This window comes from Urocitellus parryii, chromosome 2, assembly GCF_045843805.1.
Source record: "Urocitellus parryii isolate mUroPar1 chromosome 2, mUroPar1.hap1, whole genome shotgun sequence".
NCBI lineage: Eukaryota > Metazoa > Chordata > Mammalia > Rodentia > Sciuridae > Urocitellus > Urocitellus parryii.
In genome coordinates, this window is record NC_135532.1 from 9,124,260 (window position 1) to 9,146,660 (window position 22,401).

The 22,401-nt window shown below is 39.2% G+C and overlaps 1 protein-coding gene across 2 annotated transcripts in view; it reads left to right on the forward strand.

Annotated features, from left to right (window-relative positions):
- The first annotated feature begins 268 nt into the window (after positions 1-268).
- Fgf14 (fibroblast growth factor 14) overlaps positions 269-22,401 on the forward strand; it is a 629,845-nt gene continuing 607,712 nt past the window's right edge. For both annotated transcript variants that reach the window (XM_026399828.2, XM_026399842.2), the window contains exon 1: positions 269-476. In XM_026399828.2, the coding sequence (XP_026255613.1) occupies positions 269-476 (208 nt within the window). The remainder of the gene's footprint in view (positions 477-22,401) is intronic.

Here is a 22,401-nt window from a genome sequence, read left to right on the forward strand (position 1 = left end):
GGCTATGGTTTTCTCTTCGGGGATCTTTTGTGCATTACTGCTCTCCCTGATTAGTTTTGGTCTCAGTTGGGATTTCTTTGCCTTTTTGTTTGACTTCATGCTGAAAAAGGATTTTTTTCCCAACCTTTTGGTAATAATCCAGTGGTGATCAAGGGGGGATAAATCATTCACCCTGGCCGAGAAAAAACAATCACTGAGAAGTCTCAAAGAAATATACCACGTGAGGGGAAAAAACTGGGAGAAGATCCGGAATATTATCGTTTTTCCTATGGTAAAACCGGTGCCCCTCTTCAGGAGAACTGATTTCAAATTATTATTATGCAACCACAAGGATCTCTTGTTTCTCAGGGTGTCTAAGCTGCTGGATTGCTTTTCGCCCAAATCAATGTGGTTTCTTTGGAACATTTTCAGCAAAGGAACGCATATGCTGCAGTGTCTTTGTGGCAAGAGTCTTAAGAAAAACAAGAACCCAACTGGTAAGCAAAACATGCATCATGTTATGTTTTTCCTCATAATAACCTGTCTGTTGCTCATCGAGCTAGATCTGCAGTTCTGCTATGCAGGAAGGCAGGGAAACATACAAGGAACCAGGACAGTGTTGCATATAGAGGTGCTGCATGAATAAACAAGTAGCAGCTGGATCCGCGTCTGCGAACCCGAAAACCATTATCAGCATCTCTTGGCTGTGACACGATCCATCACTAGGAGGGCGGAGGAAACTTCTTTTTTCCTAAATGTATTTGGTTGCCTATGCTTGGTGGAATATTGAAGGGCTACGGTTTAAGGTTGTGCCCAAGGCAGCCGAAGCTTCGGTAGTTGGCAGGAGCTAGAGCGGCGAGCTCTCCCGTACTTCTGCTGCAGGTTCGGGGACGTAGCACTAGACTTTCTGATTAGCTTGCACAATATTCGCCACCTCGATCACCTTTACCAAAGTAAGAGAGGCCCCCTCCCTCGCGGCCCCGCTCCTCCGTCAGCCCCCGCCTCCCTCCCCCGTCTAGCTCTCGGTGCCCGAGTATTAACTCATTCCCTCTGTCTGCCTCTGACACATCCTGCCACTGGGAATACTTGAGCAGGGTTTATGCCTGAAGGGAACCCCGGGCAGAGAAGACAAGCCCAGCCCCTCTCGTAGATGTCATTTAAATCCCCTCTTCAGAAAGCCCTGTCAAACCCTGCGTCTGAGTCCCACCGGGGGATGAGAGGGGCAGAGTCCCTGCCTGAAGTCTCCCGGTGGTCATGCGCTGGGATTCTAAAGGGCTCCAACAGGGAAACTTGCAGTACATTACATAAGAAATGCAAATGCAGGTGATTTGGGGAGCCGGCGAGGGGTTCACTTCCCCTCCTCTCTGTCTGAAGCGTTTGGGGGCGGCCGAGTTGTGGGCGAGCGACTCGGGGGTGGCCAGGACGGCGGGCTGCACGGTGGCGGCCGCCAGGGGCGAGGAGGCTGCGTGCGCCTTTCCCGGAACAGCGCCTGCCTGCAGCCAGGGGCTAGGGGAGTCCCCCTATGAGTTCAGGATGGGGAGGGACCAGCCCTGTGTTTGTGTCTGGAGCTGTGTGGGGAGGAGGGGGCGGGACCGGCTGTCCTGCAGTGGCAACCCGGCGTCGCTGGATGCTTTGGAAGCTGGCACTGCGGTGCAGTAGATCATGGATCTCTGTGGCCACCCTGACACCCCGAGCTCAGCCAGGGGCCGCGCTGGTACCCGGAACCCACTCTGCTGGGCAGCAAGTGGCTGCCCGCTCCCAGCCTCTGAACTTTCCTAATGCAGCCAGTTGGGGTGGTGCGCTCTGAGGGGGCTGCCGCCTGAGGGTGCAGCGGGAGCAGAGGAGGAGAACAAGGTGTGGGTGGGCGGGGAGGGAGGCAGTGGGCGTGGAGGCTGAGCACCCTTTAAGCACCACTTATGCAGCAAGAGGGAAACAGAATTTTTAGTGGGTCCTAGAGGGCCGCTGCTCACTGATGCTCACGTACTCGGGGCGGAGGAGGTTGCCCCCAGCTGGGGTGCTGAGATGGCAGTGGAGATTTTGAGAGTTGCCTTTCCCTGCCAGGCGGGCTCCGTGGTGCAGCAGACTGTCTCTGTCCTGGAACCCTGGTCCTTGGGCTCCAGCTCTATCCCGGGTCTGACCATCCTCCCATCCCCACCCTTATACCCTTCTTTGGCCTAACTTCTCAGCCTTTAGCAGCCCTGTAATAGTATTGCCCCCCTGAGAATTGCCCAGGGGAAAAGCAGTATTCACCTTTCGATTTCAGCTAGGAGGTGTCTCCCAACCTCCAGCATCCCAGGGACACTTGCTGAGGCTTGGTTCTAGCAAAACCAATCCACATCTGCAACACTGTTTCACAGGACTTCCCAAAGTGGGGCAGGTCCAGGGCTGCAGTTGGGAGGGGAGGGGCTCCCGCTTCACACCTTAAGGATCCTGGTTTTCTGAAGCCCTCTCATGTCCTCCTGTGAAAAGATTTAGCTGTCTTCCCAGAAAGGACTACTTTTGTAAAAGCATTATTGTTTAGATTTGGCCATTTGTCTAGGGACCTTGAAGTTAGTCCTTCCATAGTACCTGAGAGTGGGAAATAATTCCCCAAGAGCAGTGTATCTTTGTAGGCCTTTCTGTTTCTTTTATACATGATTTTACTGAAAACACTAATTTCCCCCTAAATACCATTCAAAACATTTTTATTACACTCCCCTCACCCCACCCACTTTCATCTCTCTGGAATAACCCCACCCCCTTTCTCAGGCTTTTTGGAAAGTGTTAAACAAATGACAGCTTATTTTTAGAGCAATTTAATTTGCAGCTTATGAATACTAAAGTACTTGTATATGAAGTGCCCGGTTAACTCAGGATGTGCCTTACAACACAACCAATCAGGGAGTTTAATCTTAGATTGCTAGTGATTTGAGTTCCCACATGGGGGTTGCAGCATTTAGTAGATTTTTTAAAACTGGGACATTATTATGTCACACTATCTCACCTTCTAAAAGTTTTTCTTTTAAGCTTGAATCAAACTCATGACTAGCCATCCTCTTTTAGTATTGCACTTGGCAAGTTCCATTCTCCTTCTGCTATTAACATGAGGACTAAAATCGTTTGCAGGTTTTTGATCCCAAGATAGCAGTACAACTAAGAAGTTAATTGGGTAATTAAAATAAAACAAAGACTAAAATCCTCTCAACTGTTAAAACCAAAATGAACAGATTGACTACTACCTATTATGTTATCTTAAATCTAAAAAGAGGACAATTAACTGGTTTCAAACTAAGATGCTTGGCAGAATACTGCAAGTACCAGTAAATTTGGTGTAAATCACCTCTTCTTATTTCAGAGATAAATATTAATTTTTCTTCCCAGTCTCCGCAAATTATGCAGTGTGGGGTAGTTTGGTCAAAAATTCCTGGGAGGAATTTCAGAGCACTGCTATATAATCAAGTTGATGTGAAAATAAGGAGATAATAAAGGTGTGAATTTAAGGATGAAGTTATTCACCTACCCAAAAGTTATTATTAGCTTCATAGTGCTTACAGTTGTTAATAGTTGTTTTTATGTAAAATTTAACTGGAAAAGAACATGCAAAATGTATTTGTGTTACATATACTTAATGTAAATTGCAGTAGTTTAAAATCTTGGATATAAATTTGCTATCATCCTAAAAATACCCAATATGGCACAGTTCAACTATTATTAGAGAATGAACACCCCTCCACACACACACTTAAATGTCCTATTTTTCCCCACTTTGAGTAGAGCAGTAGCCATGCATTTAGAATAAATGTTACCTGCTGCAACTTTAACTATATGAGTCATGCAAGGTGACTGTATTTTGGGCAAATCATTGGACAGGAAATACTAAGTCTAAGTCATTTATATTGCCTGGAGGAGACTTGATACATTTCTTTGAACCAGTATGATAGTTTGTACTGACCAGTGTGTATAACAGGCCAGTATGGAAAATAATCTAGGTCACTAATCTTGAAGCAAAGCGTGAGAAGAATGTGCTTGAAAGAATAAAGTCCACAATAAAGATAAATACTAAAGTAATATCATTGCCATCTGTTCAGACACATAGTTAAAAAAAAAAAAAAGCAAAGAAAGCAATGGCCTCTCAAATGTACATATCTAGTAAGCGACCACAGGACATCCTCAAGCCCCTGTGACTTGCTAGGATTTTGGGCATGGGTCAGTGGCAAGGAGGATAGGCATGAAGAGGATGTCCTAGACCTAGTTTTGCTAAGTACTTCAGAACATCCCACAAACTCGTGGCTCGGAGTGTTTCTTTTTCTGAGTTTAGTCTCTTTCTCTGCCATGTAACTGCAATGGAACCATCAGGACTTGGTAGTACCAATTAGCACTTTCTATTTCCTGTTGTTTTTAGCTTTCAGCTCTGCTTTTGTCTTTCACTAAGCTGTTTCAGGCACCAAAGGTACCCAAGACACTTGGTAGGCCACTGTTATTCACTTAGATATACATTGTATTTTTAAAGCTACTTGCTTTACATCTATTGCTGTCATGGAATTTGAAAGTAAGAAAATATGGGGAGAGGGAAGTAAAAGAGTAAGCACTTTTTACTCAGCTTGCAGACTCATTCTGGGTTTTGTAGAGTAGGGTGAACCACAAATGGGCTACAGCTTCTGCATTTCTATACACTAAATATGTGGCAAACCAAGATGTAAAATTCAGACTGCATTCTAGAAGACCAAACAGGTGTAAGGTTCTTCTTCTAACATGTTTGGCTTTGGGAGTGGGGTTCCATGTATGAGAAGTTGTCCTTAGACTCCATCCAGGAAGCTTCAGTTACTGAGGGAGCAAAATGAGTTGCGCAGAATTGTGCCACTTTGAAAACCAAAAAATGGCATTCAGATAGGTTTCTGAATACTGACTTGTTGGTAGAGTGGATTTTTCTTTTTTGAAATTTCTATATGTTAACAAATAAAAATTCAATGCTTAATAATCTAAACTTAGTTTTAATAATAAAGATGACTTTGGCTGTACCCACATACAGCCTGTTCTTCTCTTAGCATCCTTGACTGAGAAAATTCGTTCAAATGAAGCATTACTTTCAGAAGGTGCTGAAGCTAATCCCATACTATACGTCACATTTCCCACACTGAACCACTTTTTTTAAATGTTCGAACCCAGTCTTCCATGTTTTAGTAACACAAACACTGGAGACTTTTGTGAAATGTTCTTATATTAAGGTAACAAGGACAACAACCAATGTTTTCACTCCTTTGCACATGTTGGCATCATACCTCACTCCAATTGACTCATGAGTTTTCTATAAATACCGTGTAGATGTCTCAAAATGGAAGCATTTAATCAAAATAGTTTCTTATGCTCTAAGAGGAAGCAGTTGGGAGGTTTAAGCAGTATAGCAGGATCTCCTCTATTAAGTTTTAAACCATTTCAATGTGCTTACATTTGTAATAAAAACTTTTACCCCAACTGGTAAGAACGTTTTACTCCCTTTCAGTGGGGACTGTGGGTCAGGGATATATCTACTCACGTATCTACCTGTCTAGTGTTGTAATCTGTGTGGTTTTCATGAGGTTTTAGTTTGTATACCATGCACCAGATTTAGTTATGAGTTGAACTTGGGCACTGAAGGGCAGGGAATTTCCTGGGGGAGACTTCTCAGTATACCTTAGTATACCTCTAGAGATACAAACATACTTTTGCTATTATGCTTTTGAGGGACCAACTACTTCCTGATATTTTCCCTGAATATTTCTCTAGTTGCTACAAACTAATTTCTTTACTTAAGTCAGAATGCAAAAGGTAGGATGATGAAGGGAAAAGAAGTTAAAAGGAGGAATTCTTAGGGCTTTCTAAACTTGGGGGACAATAGGAGGAATAACAAACACACGTTTTATGGAGAACATGGAAGTTACTGTTTGCTCAACTAAAATCGTCTAAGAAAATCTACCCAACAACTGTTGGGCACTACTGTCTTTATCCTTATCTCCTGGCAAAAACTCTACTTATGACAGGAGGCAGGTTCTTAATATATTTCAGTAAAATAAACAGGGCAAAACAGGAGTCTCTGAAAAAGTGAACTCTGGGACTATACCTGATAGTATTTATGCTTACTTCTTTCTAATAGGGCTACCCAAGAATGAGGCTTCTAAATGATAAGAAACAAAAAAATAATGGTGAAAGGTGTCACTGGTGTTAACATCAGGCTCTTCATCGGCTGTGGTAGGTCACCTGAAACATGGTGTGCAAACATGCCCTGGCCACAGTTTATAATACTCTTCCTTCTAAATCTCAAAACTTGAGGCCTGCAATCTATTCCTCACACTTGAGCTTTTCTCAAATACAACCTAAAGAGCCAATCGCATTCTTGCCTTCAGGCATGCTCAGCCTTAAAATCTCAAAAGGTTGGCGCACCATTGGGTTCCGCCTTCGTTTTCTTTTCTAATCTTTCACTTTGGCCTCCTTTCCTGTAAAAGTTGAATGCATTGTTCTTTTCTCTTTTGCTCTCCTGCCTCTTAAGATGGTCACTGGGATCCTCCTTGTGGCTAAGGAACCTCTCTATTTCCATCTCTTGAAAGCAGTCGCCCCCTATCATTTCATTCTCTCGCAGTTTTAAAAGCACTCATCTTCCAACTGGAGAGCGCCCTGTCCTTCCAAACCCTGCACCATCTGTTTCTCTTGCTCCTTTTGGAGCCACTTTAGAAGGTGGCGGTGCTGGGCCGCTGTGGCCTCGGCTCAGAGGCCTGGAGTTTGTGTCGGGGACGGGAAAGTTTGGCAGAAGCCGCGGCTTTGGGCAGAGAATTGTGTCACGATCTGTGTTGTGCAAAGCCTGGCGCCGGCCCGCGCCGCAGCCCTCCACGGTCCTGTTTCCACACTAGGAGCCCCTCGGTAGGTAAGCTGGCCTCCGAGGTGGACGAGGCAGCCCTGGAGGGCGGGCGTGCCGGGGCGGCCAGCGTCCCCGGCCCCGCCACCCGCTACGCTCGCTGGACGGCACAGCAGCGCGTCCCCTGCCACCGAGCGCCGGGGGCTCCGCTACGCAATGCGGCGGAAGCGGCCCGTTGGAGCTGCCGTAGCGCGGGAAGTTTCCGTTGCCACGGAGATGACCTCTGACCCCGGGAGCGTCTTCCACGGCCAGCGCAGCCGTTGCTACGGAAACCGCGGCGGCCGGAAGCCGCGGCGCTGGAGCCACTAAGCGCGCTGGCCGAGCTCCGGGTCCTCGCTGGTGTTGGGCGCGGCCCCTGTGCACCTGACGGCCTGAGCGCTGGAGGGAAGTCCTGTCCCCACCCACAGGTGGCCGCTGTCCCCGGCCGCTCCCCAGGGCCAGCTCAGGCCTCGGGACCGACTGGAAAGAAGGATGGAGCGGAGCGTTCGGGCTTGAGCCCAAGGCCTCGCCCGCAGGGGATGAGCTGGCTGGTCTCAGCCTTGGGCTTCTGGGGGCCTGTCTCCTCTGCTGCAAGGACATTGGCATTGAGGAGGCCAAGCTAGCCCAGCCCCAGCTTGTTGCAACGTTCTAGGCTTCAATAAACTTAGGTTTTTACACCCAGTCCCATGTCCCTCCTTTCCGGGTACCCCTCCTGGACTGTGTGTGTGAGTAGGATTCTAAAGTCGGACCGTATCAGACACAGCCCCCTTTAGGATCCTGAACAACCTGCGCCTCTTACAAGGGTGGCCACTGTGCCAGGGCAAGGAGTGACTTCCAGGAGCTAGTTATGGAATTGTAGGCGCAGGCGCAGCCACTTTGAGCCTTGGATGAAGAGACTCTTGTTTTACTTGGGCCACTCTGGGAAGTGCCTCCTGCATGTCATTGAGTGGTGTGGTTGGTGCTAAAATAGATGGCATTCCACCATTTCCATTGTATCTCCTGATGTGCTTTCCTTAGAGACTTCTAAACATTCTTGAGGAGTGGGGTGACCATTGACGCTGGCTTGTTGTTCTTTCTTTCATCTTTGGGTTATTGGAAAGAATCACTTAAGTGTTACCTATGTTTTAAAACCTCATTTGTAAATGAAGAAGTTGAGGAAATTATTTTCAGGGTGTATTCCAACTCTGAAATTTATAAAGTGTTTTACTGAGTAGTAACTATAATCTCCTTTTAAAACTTAATGAACATTTAAAAAGTGTTCCAATTTCATGCTGGAAGTGAAGGGGTGAAAAGAGTTCTTCCCTCAAGGAATCTGCAGGAGAGAAGAAGAGCTGGATCAGTTCTGATGGTGTGATAGATACTGGGAGCTGTAGGCGGATGAAGGAGTTTTAAGGCCAAAGAAGAGATCCTGGAAGGCCTATTGGAGGGAATACAACTCAGTTGGGAAGAACCACTGGGAGTTAGTCTCTTGGGAAAGGCACCTGTGTGCCAGAAATTATAATACCACTGGGCAGTAAGAGGATGTTTGTAGGAATTGGCAGGCGGTGGGATTAGAAGGTTCAAGAACAGACTGTGCATTCTGTGTGACATAATCACATTTACCCTTTAGAAACCCATTTTGGCCACCGAGGGTGAAAGTATCTTTGAGTCAGTCAAGATGGAAGGTAGAGAGGCCATAGATGAAGCAACTAAGGTAGTGAGTCATGATGCGGTTCAAACTAAAGTGCAGGAAAGGAAGTAGAGTCCATCAAAGTGGGCGGGTTTAAATTTGGGAAGTAGGATGAAAGAAGAGTCTAGAATTTCTACCTACAGGTTTTGATTGGACCAGTGTTGATGCCACAATCCTCTGGCCATTTGTCAGTAATGCATCCTCCGTCCTTGAAATGTAGTAAAACCTCTCCTGACTTCATATTGCGGAGCTGAGGAAACTTAATGGCAAGTCAGAAACTTCAACAAATTTCTAGGTTAAAATTCAAGCCGTCAGTTTTAGGAGAGTTGCCCTGGATAAAGAATTCATTTGTCTTGACTTCAAATCTGAAAATTCTTAGGAATGGGAAAAATGCTTTACAATAAAGATGACTCACAATGATTTTTAGTGATTCTTTACAATTCTTTTATCAATAGCAGGTGTTTTTGTACAAAATACTTTGTTCTGTTTGAGGAGTCAAGCAGTGCACTACAAGCTAAATTTTCAGATTAACTATTCAGGTCTGGCAAGAAGAGAAGGAAGTGTGAACTTTGTTGAATTTACATATGTAAGTGTATGCACCTGCTTTTTAGATAGAAATGAATGAAGTTGTAATTAAAATGCCGTTTCCCCCTCTGTAATGACTTTCTGCACAGTTACAGCGGCTCACTGAAGTATGTGTAACCTTTTTGGTAATACTCTCTTAGCGTAGCTTGGGAGGGATTATTATCTCTATTCTTTCCACTTCCTGTGTGCAGCAAATGGTATACTGTTGTTGTACTCTAAGACATAAGAAACATGAAAAAAGAAGGCTTAAAGACTAAAAGAAAAATAATATCCCTTAATTATGATTTTTTAAAAATAGCCACTTAAAATCTGCAACTCATCTTCTAAAGTTGTATTACTATTGTGCAGCAAGTGCTGTAATTGTTAAGCAAAGAAATCAAACCCTCAGTAGTCACTATCATTCTGCTTCAACTTTTTTTTTTTTAAAATTGGGGCAGATTAAAAGCAGGAACCCAGTACGATTGAATATTCTCCATGCTCTTAAATTATTTTTTTTTTCTGGGAATTTGTATTTTTCATTAACTTAATTATTTTTTCTGTTACATTAAAAATATTATCCAACTCATGGCTATTAAGGAAATAAAATTTCTTATACCTCAGACATATAATAATGGATATGAAATAGAGGCAATACTTCAAAACTTTTCTTTATTAACTGATACATGAAAGCATAAAAATTGTACAATTTGATGAGGTTCCATGTGAAGCTTTTATACATGTATACATGTTTAATGATATAGGAAATACTTTTAGTGGAATGATATTAAATATGAGAAATATTTTACACTTGTAGTAACAGATTTTATGTAGGGTATCATAGTCTGGTTTCTGTTGCTATAACAATGCCTGAGACCAGGTGAGTAATAATGAATAAAGGTTGATTTAGCTCCTGGTTCTGAAGGCTGGTAAGTCCAAGAACATGATTCTGGCATCTGCTTGGCATCTGGTGAAGGCCTTCTTGCTGCATCAGAACATGGTGGAGGGCATCATATGATGAGGCAGAGTACATGTGCCAGTAGATAACTTATTAATCCATGAGTGTATGTTCAACTTCCTAGATTTTTATAAGCATATTACTCTTTTTGCATTAACAGAAGCGTCCTAATTATTTTGAACCCTATATAATTATACCTACGCTCTAAGTAAGTAATAATCATAATTACTTTTTTAGAGAATGTTTTCTGTGTGCTAGGCACACAGTCACACACCTGATTTAGACCTCAAAACCATAGGTAGGAATTTATATTATATTTCTGTTAAAACTTATGAAGCCCAAATGTGAAAAGGTTAAGGAAGTTTCCTGAGACTCTTCAGCCAGTAATTGAGGGATCTGGGTATATATCCAAGGATCTTACTCCAGAATATATACTCTTAAGTCCTCATGTTGCAGCTGCCCCCTAAAAAGCATATTCCACAGCATTATGTGAAAGTGATCCATAATTTGTTTCTGTGAATCATTCTGATCTGAAACTAAAAGGAGATGCAGTATGTTCAGTGTTTAGATGTCTAGAATTTTAATTATTTCTTATGAAGATATGATTTACATATATTGAAATACATAGTTATGAATTTTACAGCTTGACTTATTTTGACAATTGTGGGTATTACTGTAACCAGGACCCCAATGAAGATAAGAAAACATTCCCACACCCCAGGAAGCTCTGCACTTCCATTCATGCCTTACCCACGTCCTCTCTGAAAGGCAACCACTGCTTTGATTTCTCTTGCTTTAGCTTGGCTTGGCTTCATTAGATCATGAACTTCTTGAACTTTTGAGTTATTATTTTTGTCATTGTGTGATGTGTAGAATTGATGTGGTAGCTTCTCTTTTTATTTTGTAAACTAGAATTTCCTAATTAAAAAGACTAACTTTTTACTTAACATCTAGAAGTCATCAGGAACTATCAAGGGTCACAGTTTACAGAGCCTGCCACAGTTAATGTAGATGCTGGTGAAAGACAGGAAACTCCTGGATCAGAGAAAAAGTACTTAGGACTCAGTGTAAATCAGATAGTATGAGCTTCAATTTGTCATCAGTCCCCTTGTTACCAGATCCAGGATTTGGGCAGTGCTGAGTGACTCAGTGGATGTTTGTACACAGTGGATTTGTGTCACAACTGAGAAACTTGGAGTTTAGGAAATCCCTACTCTTCAGAGGCTTCTAGCAAAGCTGCCTAATTTTTATCCTTCAGAGAGACAGTATGTTTATTATCCTGGTCAGGAAACAAATGTGTCCTCTAATTTGGAGGAAGACCCCATCCCTAGATTCCAAGGCTGTTTGCTATGCAAATATCCTTGGGGAGATAGTCTGGTACAAAAGCTGTTACAGGACATGTAGAAATGCCATGGGTAAGTTGTCATATAAATCTGCTTCTTCAAGACAACTCTTTCTTCCCTTTCAGTGTGACTCAGTGGTGCCAGGCTATTTCTATTGTTACAATAATGCTCTTTGTCTAAAGAAATACTTCAGGTGGAAATTAACTTAAAAATGATCATGAGGTTTTGAAAAGATGGACAATATAAAAGTCTTATGTGATAAACCTACCTGCACTTAATGACTAAATATGTAATCCTCTATGATGAACCTCTAACCATTCAAATTTACATTTAGTTACTGAGAGAGATTTAAAATGTGAGTACTTAGTCCTTGACCTATAAGTTCTTCAGCTAAATGTACAGAGAGTAATAGGTACGAGATGGAGTTCTGACAGAAGACCCATTTAGGATGAAAGGGGGAAGAAAGGAAAATATTTTATAGAGGTGTGACCTGATGTGACTCCTGAAGGCATGTTTCAATTAGCAGGGGAGATAAGCATGTTCTTGGCAATGGACAGATGTAATTTATGTGAAAGTCAAAGGCTAGACTTATTTATGATAGAGTGAGACGTACGGATTGGAGATTCATGGGAAAGTTAATGGAATGGTGTTTTTGAGATTAGTGGAATTATAGTTTGAAGTCTGAAAGCCTGGTGGAGGAGCTGGACTGGAGGTATTAAAATTAGTGAACTAGAGAATGTTTCTGAAAAGGGGAGTAAGATGATTGAGAATTGCAAGATTATGGGTAGAAAGTGGAATGGATGCAACTGAGTGTGGGGAGGGGGAGTATTGGGAGGAAGGAGTGATTTGTGTGGTTAGAAAGCAATCAAAGAAAATGTTGTTCTGCCAGTTAAAGACGGGAACCAGGGCTTGATGAAAGGATGGTTCTGGGTATGTAATAGAAGCAGGAGGAAAGTCACTCACCAGTCAGGAATGGAATAATTGAAGACCCACGCTAAGAAGTTGTGGGGGCAGAAAGGACCACGCTTCTCTGAACTTAAAGATGGGTGAAGTAAAAAGTGTGTGTGACGGACACTGGAGTCACCTTTGTGGAGGCTCATGAGATGATTTATTGAGAATGTGAAACAGGAAATGTAGTGAGAGGTTACGTCTATGTCCTTGATAGTTAGGTACAGTGGATAGGTAGGTGAACTTACGTTATCTAATCTCTTATATAATTTGAGGCCACTTTTCTAGCTCTGGAGCCTTTCTAAACAAGGGGAGAATGGGTTTTGGTACTCTCTTCAAGGTGTAGCACTAAATCACTGTGTAGTACTGAGAGGCAGCAATTTATTTCCTTGCAACATGATGTTTTCTAGTGTCATGCCACAATGGGGAAAGGAAAAAGGTCACAGTCTATTCCTTGTATTAATACAAGGAATTTTTCACCAACTTTGTTCACATTTTTTTTTTTTCTGTTGGAGTTCTAAGGTACTGATCCGGCTCCAGTAGTGTCCCATGTTTTAGCAGCCCTTGATGATCATTGTTTAGTGGAGTCATGCCTTAAAGAACAGTTTGCTAACAGCACAACTTTTGGAAATGAATTTTGTTTTTTCTGCTATCTTCTAATTTGATTTGTGTTTTTTTTGGGGGGGTCAGTATCTGTGCTCTGGATGTTGTAATGTCATAAAATTTTATAAAAGAATATTTTAAGGAAGATGTCTTTTATTAAAACAAGATCAGTTGGATTATTAAAGACCAGTAGAGGGAAGGAACGGGGTGGGTGGGCAGGAGGAGAGGAAGTACTGGTGATTGAAATGAAGAAAAATGTTATGTGCATTTGTGAATATGTCAAAATGAACCCCATTATTTTGTATAAACATAAAGTACCCAAAACATTAAAAAATTATTAATGGCTATTCAAACTTTTCAATAATGTAACTAGTAATGTCTTATAATCATTAGTTGCCATTTCTTTGATTTAGAACTGGGATCCTTATTAGGGATTATAGTTTCTAGAACCAATATTCTTAGGATCACAAGTACAATTCCCAAAAAAGGGGAAGGGGTTCATTGTAGGCGGTGATTCCAGTCGTGGATATACTGTGGTAGGAGCAGATTGACAGCTTAAACCTGAATTCTGTTATTTCAGTGGATGAGTGGTGACTTAGTCAAACTTTTTGCAACTTAAGGTAAAGTCAGTAGACAGTTGCACTGTATCAAAAGTCTGAATGCTGTAGTGTTAAAGGGTCTGAGGTTGTGCATTAGCATGTCTTTGAATTAAAAAGTGAAATGTGTATCCTTTGCACAGAAAGGTTCCACTCTGGACTCCTGGTCCACTCTGTGTCATTTGGGTATATACCTACTTTCTCACTGTTTCTGATGCTCATTAACTTGTATTTCTGAGAGTCTGAGGGAAGGAAGTTAAGGTCATTCAGTTCCAGCTGACTTACAACCTTATTCTTTTATTTTTATTATTCATAGTAGAAGGACACATTGTCTATCTCTGTGCACCTTAATAACAGCTTTTACCTAACAATTCTTTCATTTCTATTACAGTTTTAATGTAAGACAAATCTTTGACTATTCCTTTCTTGTACTCTTTAAAATTTATAATTGTAGAAATACTTTTGAATATTTTGTTAGCAGCTAATCTTAACTTTTCCATTGTAGAATTATAAGAAAATTAAGGAAAATAATAAACTTGGGTAGTGCTGATAGATACATCAGTACAGGCCCAGGGAACTTCAAAAAACTGAAAGAAAGTGATTTTCAGATAATATACATTGGAATTATTTCTTGATTGTTGCACAATGTTCATATTTTGAGCTGCTAAATAGTGAAATACTATTTTGAGTATCTTACAGGTTAAAATGTAGTTTGAGCGTTTCCAATCTTAAGGGCAAACACTCAGCAAGTTGCGTAAATTAATGGGTGTGGATACATGCTAGACATTTAGCTCGTGGCTAAATCTTGGACGTTTGTGTTCTTACCCCATCTGTTAGCTGTTAGAATCTTTTACCCAAGAGAGTTATTGAGGAATGGTTCATATTGATAATTTGAAAGCAGAAAGTAAAAGTTCAGAAGTATGTTCAGCACAAAAATAATTAATAATTTGTGTTTTAAATTTATGATTTTGAAATAAAAACAATATTTAATATTTATACCAGTTAGTTTCTTGGCTTTCAAGCATCTTTTGTTGAAATTATTATTATTTAAAATTTAGAAGTAGAGATCTGCAGCATGGGATATAATAACTGAACAAGACACTTTTAAGTATGTCTATTCCTATATTGTTCACTAGTCAGCATCTTGGTTATTAGTATTTAGAGGTTAGTATAACATAAGCAGCACTTTAAACTCCTTACAAATAAATGGGCTACATAAATAACTCAGAAGTAAGGGTTGGAATCTCCAGGCATGTGGTATATTTAAATCACACTGTAGTTTCTACTATAGGTTTTAGTTTTTTCTGTTACTGTGATTTCTCTTACATACCAACAGGTAGTTTTAGGTGAAAAGCTGAAAATAAGACATGAAATAAAAATACGTAGTCAATAGTGCTTAAAGTTATTTAAAACTTACTGGAAGAAATGAAAAGCATTCTGAACAACTTCTATTGGCTTTTCTCTGGATAGTCATTGTGGGGCTTTTAAGATATCCTGTGTCATTGATTCTCACTGAATGTGGTAGACAGCCTTGGCAATAGTTGCTATTTCTTTTACATTATTATCTCTTAAAGACTACTATGACTATTTCAAATCTCTTTATTAACCAGTTTTATGGAACAAAGGGTGAAAACCCTGCTTTGATGCTGTGATGATTGTTTTTTGCTTATTTTATTTGTTTTTAGTTTTCTTTAGGCACCTCACTTGATCAGGAGGGAGAAGATAACAGGCCCAATTCCAAGACACTCCTAAAATTCATCACCTTGTGATCACTTTGGAGGCTGATCTCCAATTTGATTAGAAGTGATGCTTTAATAAAACAAAAAAAAATGGATGATGTGTATCGGTGACAGTAACATTTAGCTATTTTTTTCTGATTAATATTGTAGGGTGCAGTGATATCATAGAGTGATCTTTCATTTCTGTTACTCTGGTGCTGAAGGGCCCATAGATGTGTAACCATCACCACCATTTAATTTTAGAACATTTCTATTAACTTAATAAGAAATGCCACACATATCAGTAGTCACTTCTCATTTTCCCCTTCCCCATGCCCTGGCAACCACTAATGTATTTTCTGTCTATTTAGATTTGCTTCTTCAGGATACATCATATAAATTAAATCATACAATATGTGGGTTCTTTTACTTAGCATAATGTTTTCAAGGTTCATGCATGTTGAAGTATGATTGATGCTTCACTTTGTTTTATTATAAGACAGTATTACATTATGTGGATATATCATTATATTTATCCATTTTTTCAGTTGATATACACTTGGATTATTTCCATTAGTTCCCACTACAGATGATGCTACTGTGAACATTTGTGTATAAACTTTTGCGTGTGAATATATATTTCAGTTCTTTTGGGTATACAACTGGCAGTGGAATTGCTGGGTCAGATTATAATTCTATTTTTGACAATTGGAGGGATAACCAAGCTGTTTCCCAAAGGAGTTGAACCATATTACATTTCCTCTAGCAATGCATGAAGGTTCTAATTTCTCCATATTCTTTCACAACACTTGATATTGCCTGTCTTTTTGACTAATCACTCTAGTGGATATGAACTAGTATGGTATCATTGTGGTTTTGATTTGCATTTCTCTAATGACTAATGATATGGAGTACCTTTTCAAGTTCTAATTGACCATTTGTGTGTCTTTGAAAAAATATCTATTCAAAATTTTTGTCCATTTATAATTGAGGTGTTTGTCCCTTTATTTTTTAATTATAAGAGCCCTTTATATACTATGTATACAAGTCTCTTATCAAATTTATTATTTTAAAGTATTTGCTTCTATTCTGTTTATTATATTTTCATTTTATTAGTGGTATTACTTAAAGCACAAAGTTTTGAATTTGTTGAAGTCCAATTTATGTTTTTTCCTAACTTAAGTATTCAATATTATACCTAAGAAACCATTTCTTAAGATCATAAAGATTTCATACTAAATTTTCTTCTGAGGGATTTGGCCCTTACACTATGTCTATGATCCATTGTAAGTTAATTTTTGCATATGGTGTGAGACATGGATTGATGCAACTTTATCTTTTGCATGTGGACAATCTTTCAAGGAACATTATAAAATTTTATGACACACATCTCTTTCTGAATGAATATATAATCAAAAGTCCTTTTTACCATTTTAATTTGCTTTATGGAACAATGATTTTACAATGTCTTGGTATTTCAGACAAATAAATTAGTATTTTGGTAGCAATGCATGTTTTCTTTTACTGTAGCTTAGTATTTAAGAGCATATTAAAATTTAACATTCTTGTGCAGTGCATAATAACTTTCAAGAAATTAAGATAGAACATGTGTAAGTCCATTCAGGGTACTATAAAAAGTACCTTAGACTAGGTATTTATAAACAATAGAAATTTATTTCTATTAGTTCTGGAGGCTGAAAAGTCCAAGATCAAAATGCCCCAGGATTCAGTGTCTAGAGAAGGCTTGTTTCTGAGAGATGGTGCCTTCTTGCTGTATCTCACATGGTGGAAGGGAAGAACACAATTCTTCAAGCCTCCTTTAGGAGGGCACTGATCCCATTCTTGGGGGCAGAGTCCTTATTGGCCTAATTATTTCCTAAAGGTCCCACCTCTCAGTACATTACAGTGACCATTAGGTTTAACATATGACTTTTGAGAGAACACAAACCCTGAGACCACAGTGAACACTTCAACTATTTGTAGATAGTGAACTTTGAATGAATAATTTTTATATCCATAGCTTTGGTTCAAAATTATTCTGACTCTTCTATGTTTATTTTCAATGCATGGCCATTTCATTAGAATAATGACAATGTGACACTATATTTACATTTAATTTGTCTGCTTAGTTTTAAAGGTAATGTGATGAAGGTCAGGATTCATTGTGTAAATTATACTTCTTTTATTTAAATTTATTCGAATTCACTTATTAAACATCTCATGCAAAATTCAGACACTCCTTGATATGAATGTCATCTGAGGTTTTAGTAAAACAAGCACTTCTGCTACAGTTTGCTCTGTTTTGTTAAAAGAAAAACCACTCTGTTATCCAGGAAATTATAGCCCTGTCTTTTAAAATAGGTGGAACCTCTCCTAAAGCAGGAGGACATTCTTAGGGCTTATCACCTGAGGAATGATGCAGACATGGACTTGACCCCTGAAAGTAGGAATTAACTCATACCTCTCTGACACTTCCCTTGGGTTTGGATATTTAAGTTGCTAAATATAATTGGGCATTATAGACAAGTTGGGAGCTGAATGGGGAGGTATCCATATACTGAACTTTAAATTGAAAGAAACTATATGCTAGATTATTCAGTTTTATTCCATTCTATGTTGATTTCCTTTGTGTTGTTGTATGCAAATATTTCATTGCCTTTTATTTAAATATTGTGGCCTTGCCTCGCATGTGCTCTGGGGAATTAAGACAAGAGACATTTATCTGTGCTTGAGCTGGAGTATTAAATTCAGAGCAGTTCCAGTGTTCTCCTTCTGAAGCCATCACTGGTGCGGTACCAAAGGGGAGGATGAATCTCAGGTGTGGAAAAGGTTGGGCGAGGCTTAGCTGACTTTCCAGCAAAAACTTGGAAAGATCTTTGTAAACAATTTTTTGATGGAATACAATAGTTTTTCTCTTTGAGGTGAATTTTTTCCTTTATGACATCAAAGTTTTTTCAATTAATTGCCAGAGTTGAGTATCATTATGCTAGATGACTTTTGTCTTGCTGTTCTGGCTTTTTTCCTTCTAGACAAAGGCTTCCAGACCTTAGAACTGGATAGGATTGTGAACATGTGATGTTAGCATGTTGGTTTTCTTATTGCCTTAATCCATATACACATTTAACATCTGGAAGCATCTACCTGTATATACAGACACACAGCATCTGGAAGCGTCTACCTGTATATACATACACACAGAATTAGATGTTTGATCATGTAATTCTGTGTGTATGTACATACAGGTTTGTGTGTGTGTGTGTGTGTGTGTGTGTCCGTATTAGGTGGGTATATAGGTAAATCAAGCAGAGATACCTTTGTTCAGGTATACTTCTTCACATCTAGTGAATTGTGTTGAATGTTAGTTTGATTTCTATGAAAATAATGATGACATTTTTATTAATTTGAATGTCTCTAATCTAAACTTAGGGGTTGAGCTCTATGTACAACTCACCATTTTGATAGGGGTTTTGATGATATTATTATAATATTGAAAAATAACATATTTAAAAATCTGAGTTTCTATTTGCCTAAATATTTCCCTTTCACTGAAAATGTCCTCCAGAATAAGTAAAAATCTCAGTATTTTATGTCCTCCTCTATTATTGCAGAGAGTCTTTGGGGTCTAACTTCTAGCCAGAAGCTTGCATCTTCCTTTGTCTTGAACTGACCCAAACGCCCCCCGTCTTGTTGATCTAGATGGGCCAGTCTTGAGTAATCCTGCCTGAAGGTCACCAAATGCCTCTGTCTTTTTTGTCTTCCTTTGGTATTTACTGTTAGATAGTTCTATATTTTAAAATTAATTTTTATTCCTTTTTTTAAACCAATAAAGACAGCAGTATATGTATGAAATTTAGAGTTAAAGATTAAAATCCTATTTGTAATTTGTCTGTACCTCCAGGTTGTTTTCATTTGTTTTGCTTTTGGTGCCAAGAGAGGATATACCTCTTGATATGTTTGTATTAAAGAAGACGACATATGCGTAGCACACCTACTGTCATACCTAGCTTGCAGATGTTTATTAATTAGTTCTTTCTACCCCATTTCCTTGTCAGAAACAATGTTAGTTTCTTCTCTATATTCTCTGGTGAGTGACACATGCTAAAATTTGCAGTTTTTATCATTAAAATAATATTTTAAAGCTTTTACCTGAAGCTAGTGCTATAAGGTTACTAAATATATTTTTCATCTTTGAAGAATTTAGTTTTAAAAAGCAGTTTTAAGTTCACTGCAAAATTGAGAGGGCAGTGAAGAGAGTTCCCCAACACATGCATGGCCTCCCCCATTGTCAATAACTCCAGCACAGTGGTCCATTTGTCGTAACTGGAGAACCTCCATTGACACTTCATTATCATCCAAAGTCCATAATTTAAACTGGGGTTCATTCTTGGTGCTATGTGTACTATGGGTCTGTGCAAGTGTGCAATGGTAATATCAGCACTAATAATATCAGCACTATGAAAATATCAACAGAGAACTTTCACAGCCCTAAAAATCCTTGTGTTTTTAAAGGAAGTTTCCAAGTAAAGCTTGCAGGTAGTCACATTTAGAGGCCCAGAAAAGGCCTTGTTCTCTCCCTGAACCTCATTTTGTACGTATATAGGCCTCATTTTTTTTTCTTTGGTAAACCTTTAGGGCCTAACATTTTTTTAGAACATTTTTTTTTTTTTAATTTTGCTTGGTCGAGTGGGACAGATGGCAAGCAGTTTTAATTATATTGCTCTTGAGTTTCTAAAGAACGTTGTCAAATACCTGGGCTAGCATATTAGTATGTGTGCTTTTCTTACACATACTGTAGAGCTGAGTATTACTCATGTATACATTCCTAAATGAATATTTAAAGCATTTTCTAGGCTTTTATAATATGTGTATTTTACTTCATTTTTATTATCTTCATCAATTGTTTACACCTAACGATAATTACCCGAGGAGCTTTGAGGTAAACTCCATGGATCTTTCCTACTCTCTCATGTTTTTACCCTAGTTATAAATGAAGGAAGCACACTTGAAAGCAACCTTTGCATATCATTGTTCTGCAAAGAGAGTTCCCACTCCTTTACTTCTTCAGATTTAAAAGGATCTCACTTGCTGCTTTGATCTCTTCATTTTGCAGAGGGGCTTTTTATTTCCTTTCACAACTTCCTCCCTGCCTACTTCTGTCTTTGTGGTGCTGGTGGTGATTCTGCTCATACCTGAACACTGTCTGTCAATTTTTTATTAGCATGAAAATTGTGCCCTCTTTTTCTTCCTTGAGTGCTTTGGCTCTATCATTCTTTGTTTTTTTCTTTAGGGGGAAAAAAAGTAATGTAGACATTTGAAGTCTACAGTCTACGTTGAACTTGCCTCTTTCAAAGCTTCATGGGAAGTAAGCTGTTGCATAAATGAGCATTCTGTCTGGAGTGTGGGGAGATTAGACCCAATGAGCACAATTCCCTCTCCAGGCCTCAGGTATCTGGGGCTGTTTCTCACAGCTGGCACCACTGGGCTTGTGATGGGTACTTATTGCTCAGGAGTGACAATGAATGATGATGATGATGATATAATAATAATAATAATAATAATAATAATAATAAATAATAAATAATAAACATTTCCCTTTTTCTTGGGAATACCATCAGAAAACATGCAATTCCAATGTACTAAGAAAATACAGTTCAGAGAACCTGCAAGTGAAGATGGTCTGATTCAAATTGTCAGTCATCTAATTAAATAATTGGTTTCCTATTGAATTTTTAATAATAAGTACTTTTTCTAGAGATATAAGACTTCAGAGTACATTAAATTTCTTCTTAAGTTACTTTGTACTTTTTTGAATATCAGTGACTTATTTGGAATTTTATAGTATTGTTTTCTTTATTTTTTTCCCCAGAGTGGCTATGAGTGGGAGAAATATCTCAAGAGAGTTGTAGACGAGGCAGTAGTACACACTGCTGAGCAGAGCGCCCTGGGCTGTCCAATGGCACAGTGGTACCTCCAGCATATGACTGGAAACTGAAAACTTGGGAAAGAACAAGGGAATAGATAGGGAGTGAGCTAGAGGGGAAAAAAAAACACCCCAGAATAGTTCTTGGACTACTTAATAAATTAAGAGGACCAGCCAGGCATTTTATTGATAGTAGAATCAGCTGACTTATTTCCTTAAAATATGTGAGACACACACTCCAGATACTGCAGATTCTGAATTAATACATTCTTCTTTTCTTTTCCTATTTCGACCAAGTTTGAATTCCCTCCTCCCACAAGAAAAGATCATTTAAATATATGACATAGTAGCACATCCTGTTCTTTTGGTCATATTTTTTGACTTTATGTATTTAGTTTTTAATCTGCTATTGTCTTTTTAAGGAGGAGGACTTTGAATAAAGGCAGATGGGTTTTATTGACGTTTTATTTGCTATGTGAGGGTGACTTCCCTTAAAGATTGAGAACTGTTTAGCTTGTATGGAAGAAACTCAGGAGTATGTTTCTCATTACTGAAATTACTAAAACAGAAACTAAGGTTGATACTTAAAAATGAATCTTCCCCTATAGGTAGTCTTACTGTCTGAACTTAAAGTATTTATTTTACTTCACTTAGAAGGTAGGTTTCATACAATAGAATTAATTTGGTTTTCATTTACAAAGCTTTGCCTACTCTTCTGCATAATTGTCATTAAAATAATTATAAGTTGTGTCAAACAGTTGACTTTCTAGACATTAAAATGTCTGAAGTCTTATACTTTCAGCTACCACATTTTATTGTTTGTGTTATACTGTAGGCTGGCTCTGGTTTGACCACAGCTCTGATTTAGCACCTGCCCCTAGATTTATCCCGAGTCTAGTAGTGATGATTACCCAAGTCACCATGAATGTAGATTTCATTTGTGGGGCATAGCTGTGGCAGCAGGGGTAATACGTTTTATCAGCATGAGTGACCTTTTCTATCACTCAGTGTTTCCAGTTCCATTTGGGTATCGTCAGCAGAAATGATTGCCAGATGTTTTGGCTCATTTGGCCAAAGTCTTCCTTTAACTCTGGTTCTGCTTCATGACTCAGTCTCTCTAGGTAGTGTTGCTTAGGTCAACCAAACCAAATTTTAGTTGTCTGAAATAGGAATTAGCAAATATATGTTTATTAATCAACATTTTTTCATACTTGAAATATTACTGAACCTATGGAATTTGTGTAATTCATTAGCAACTTGTA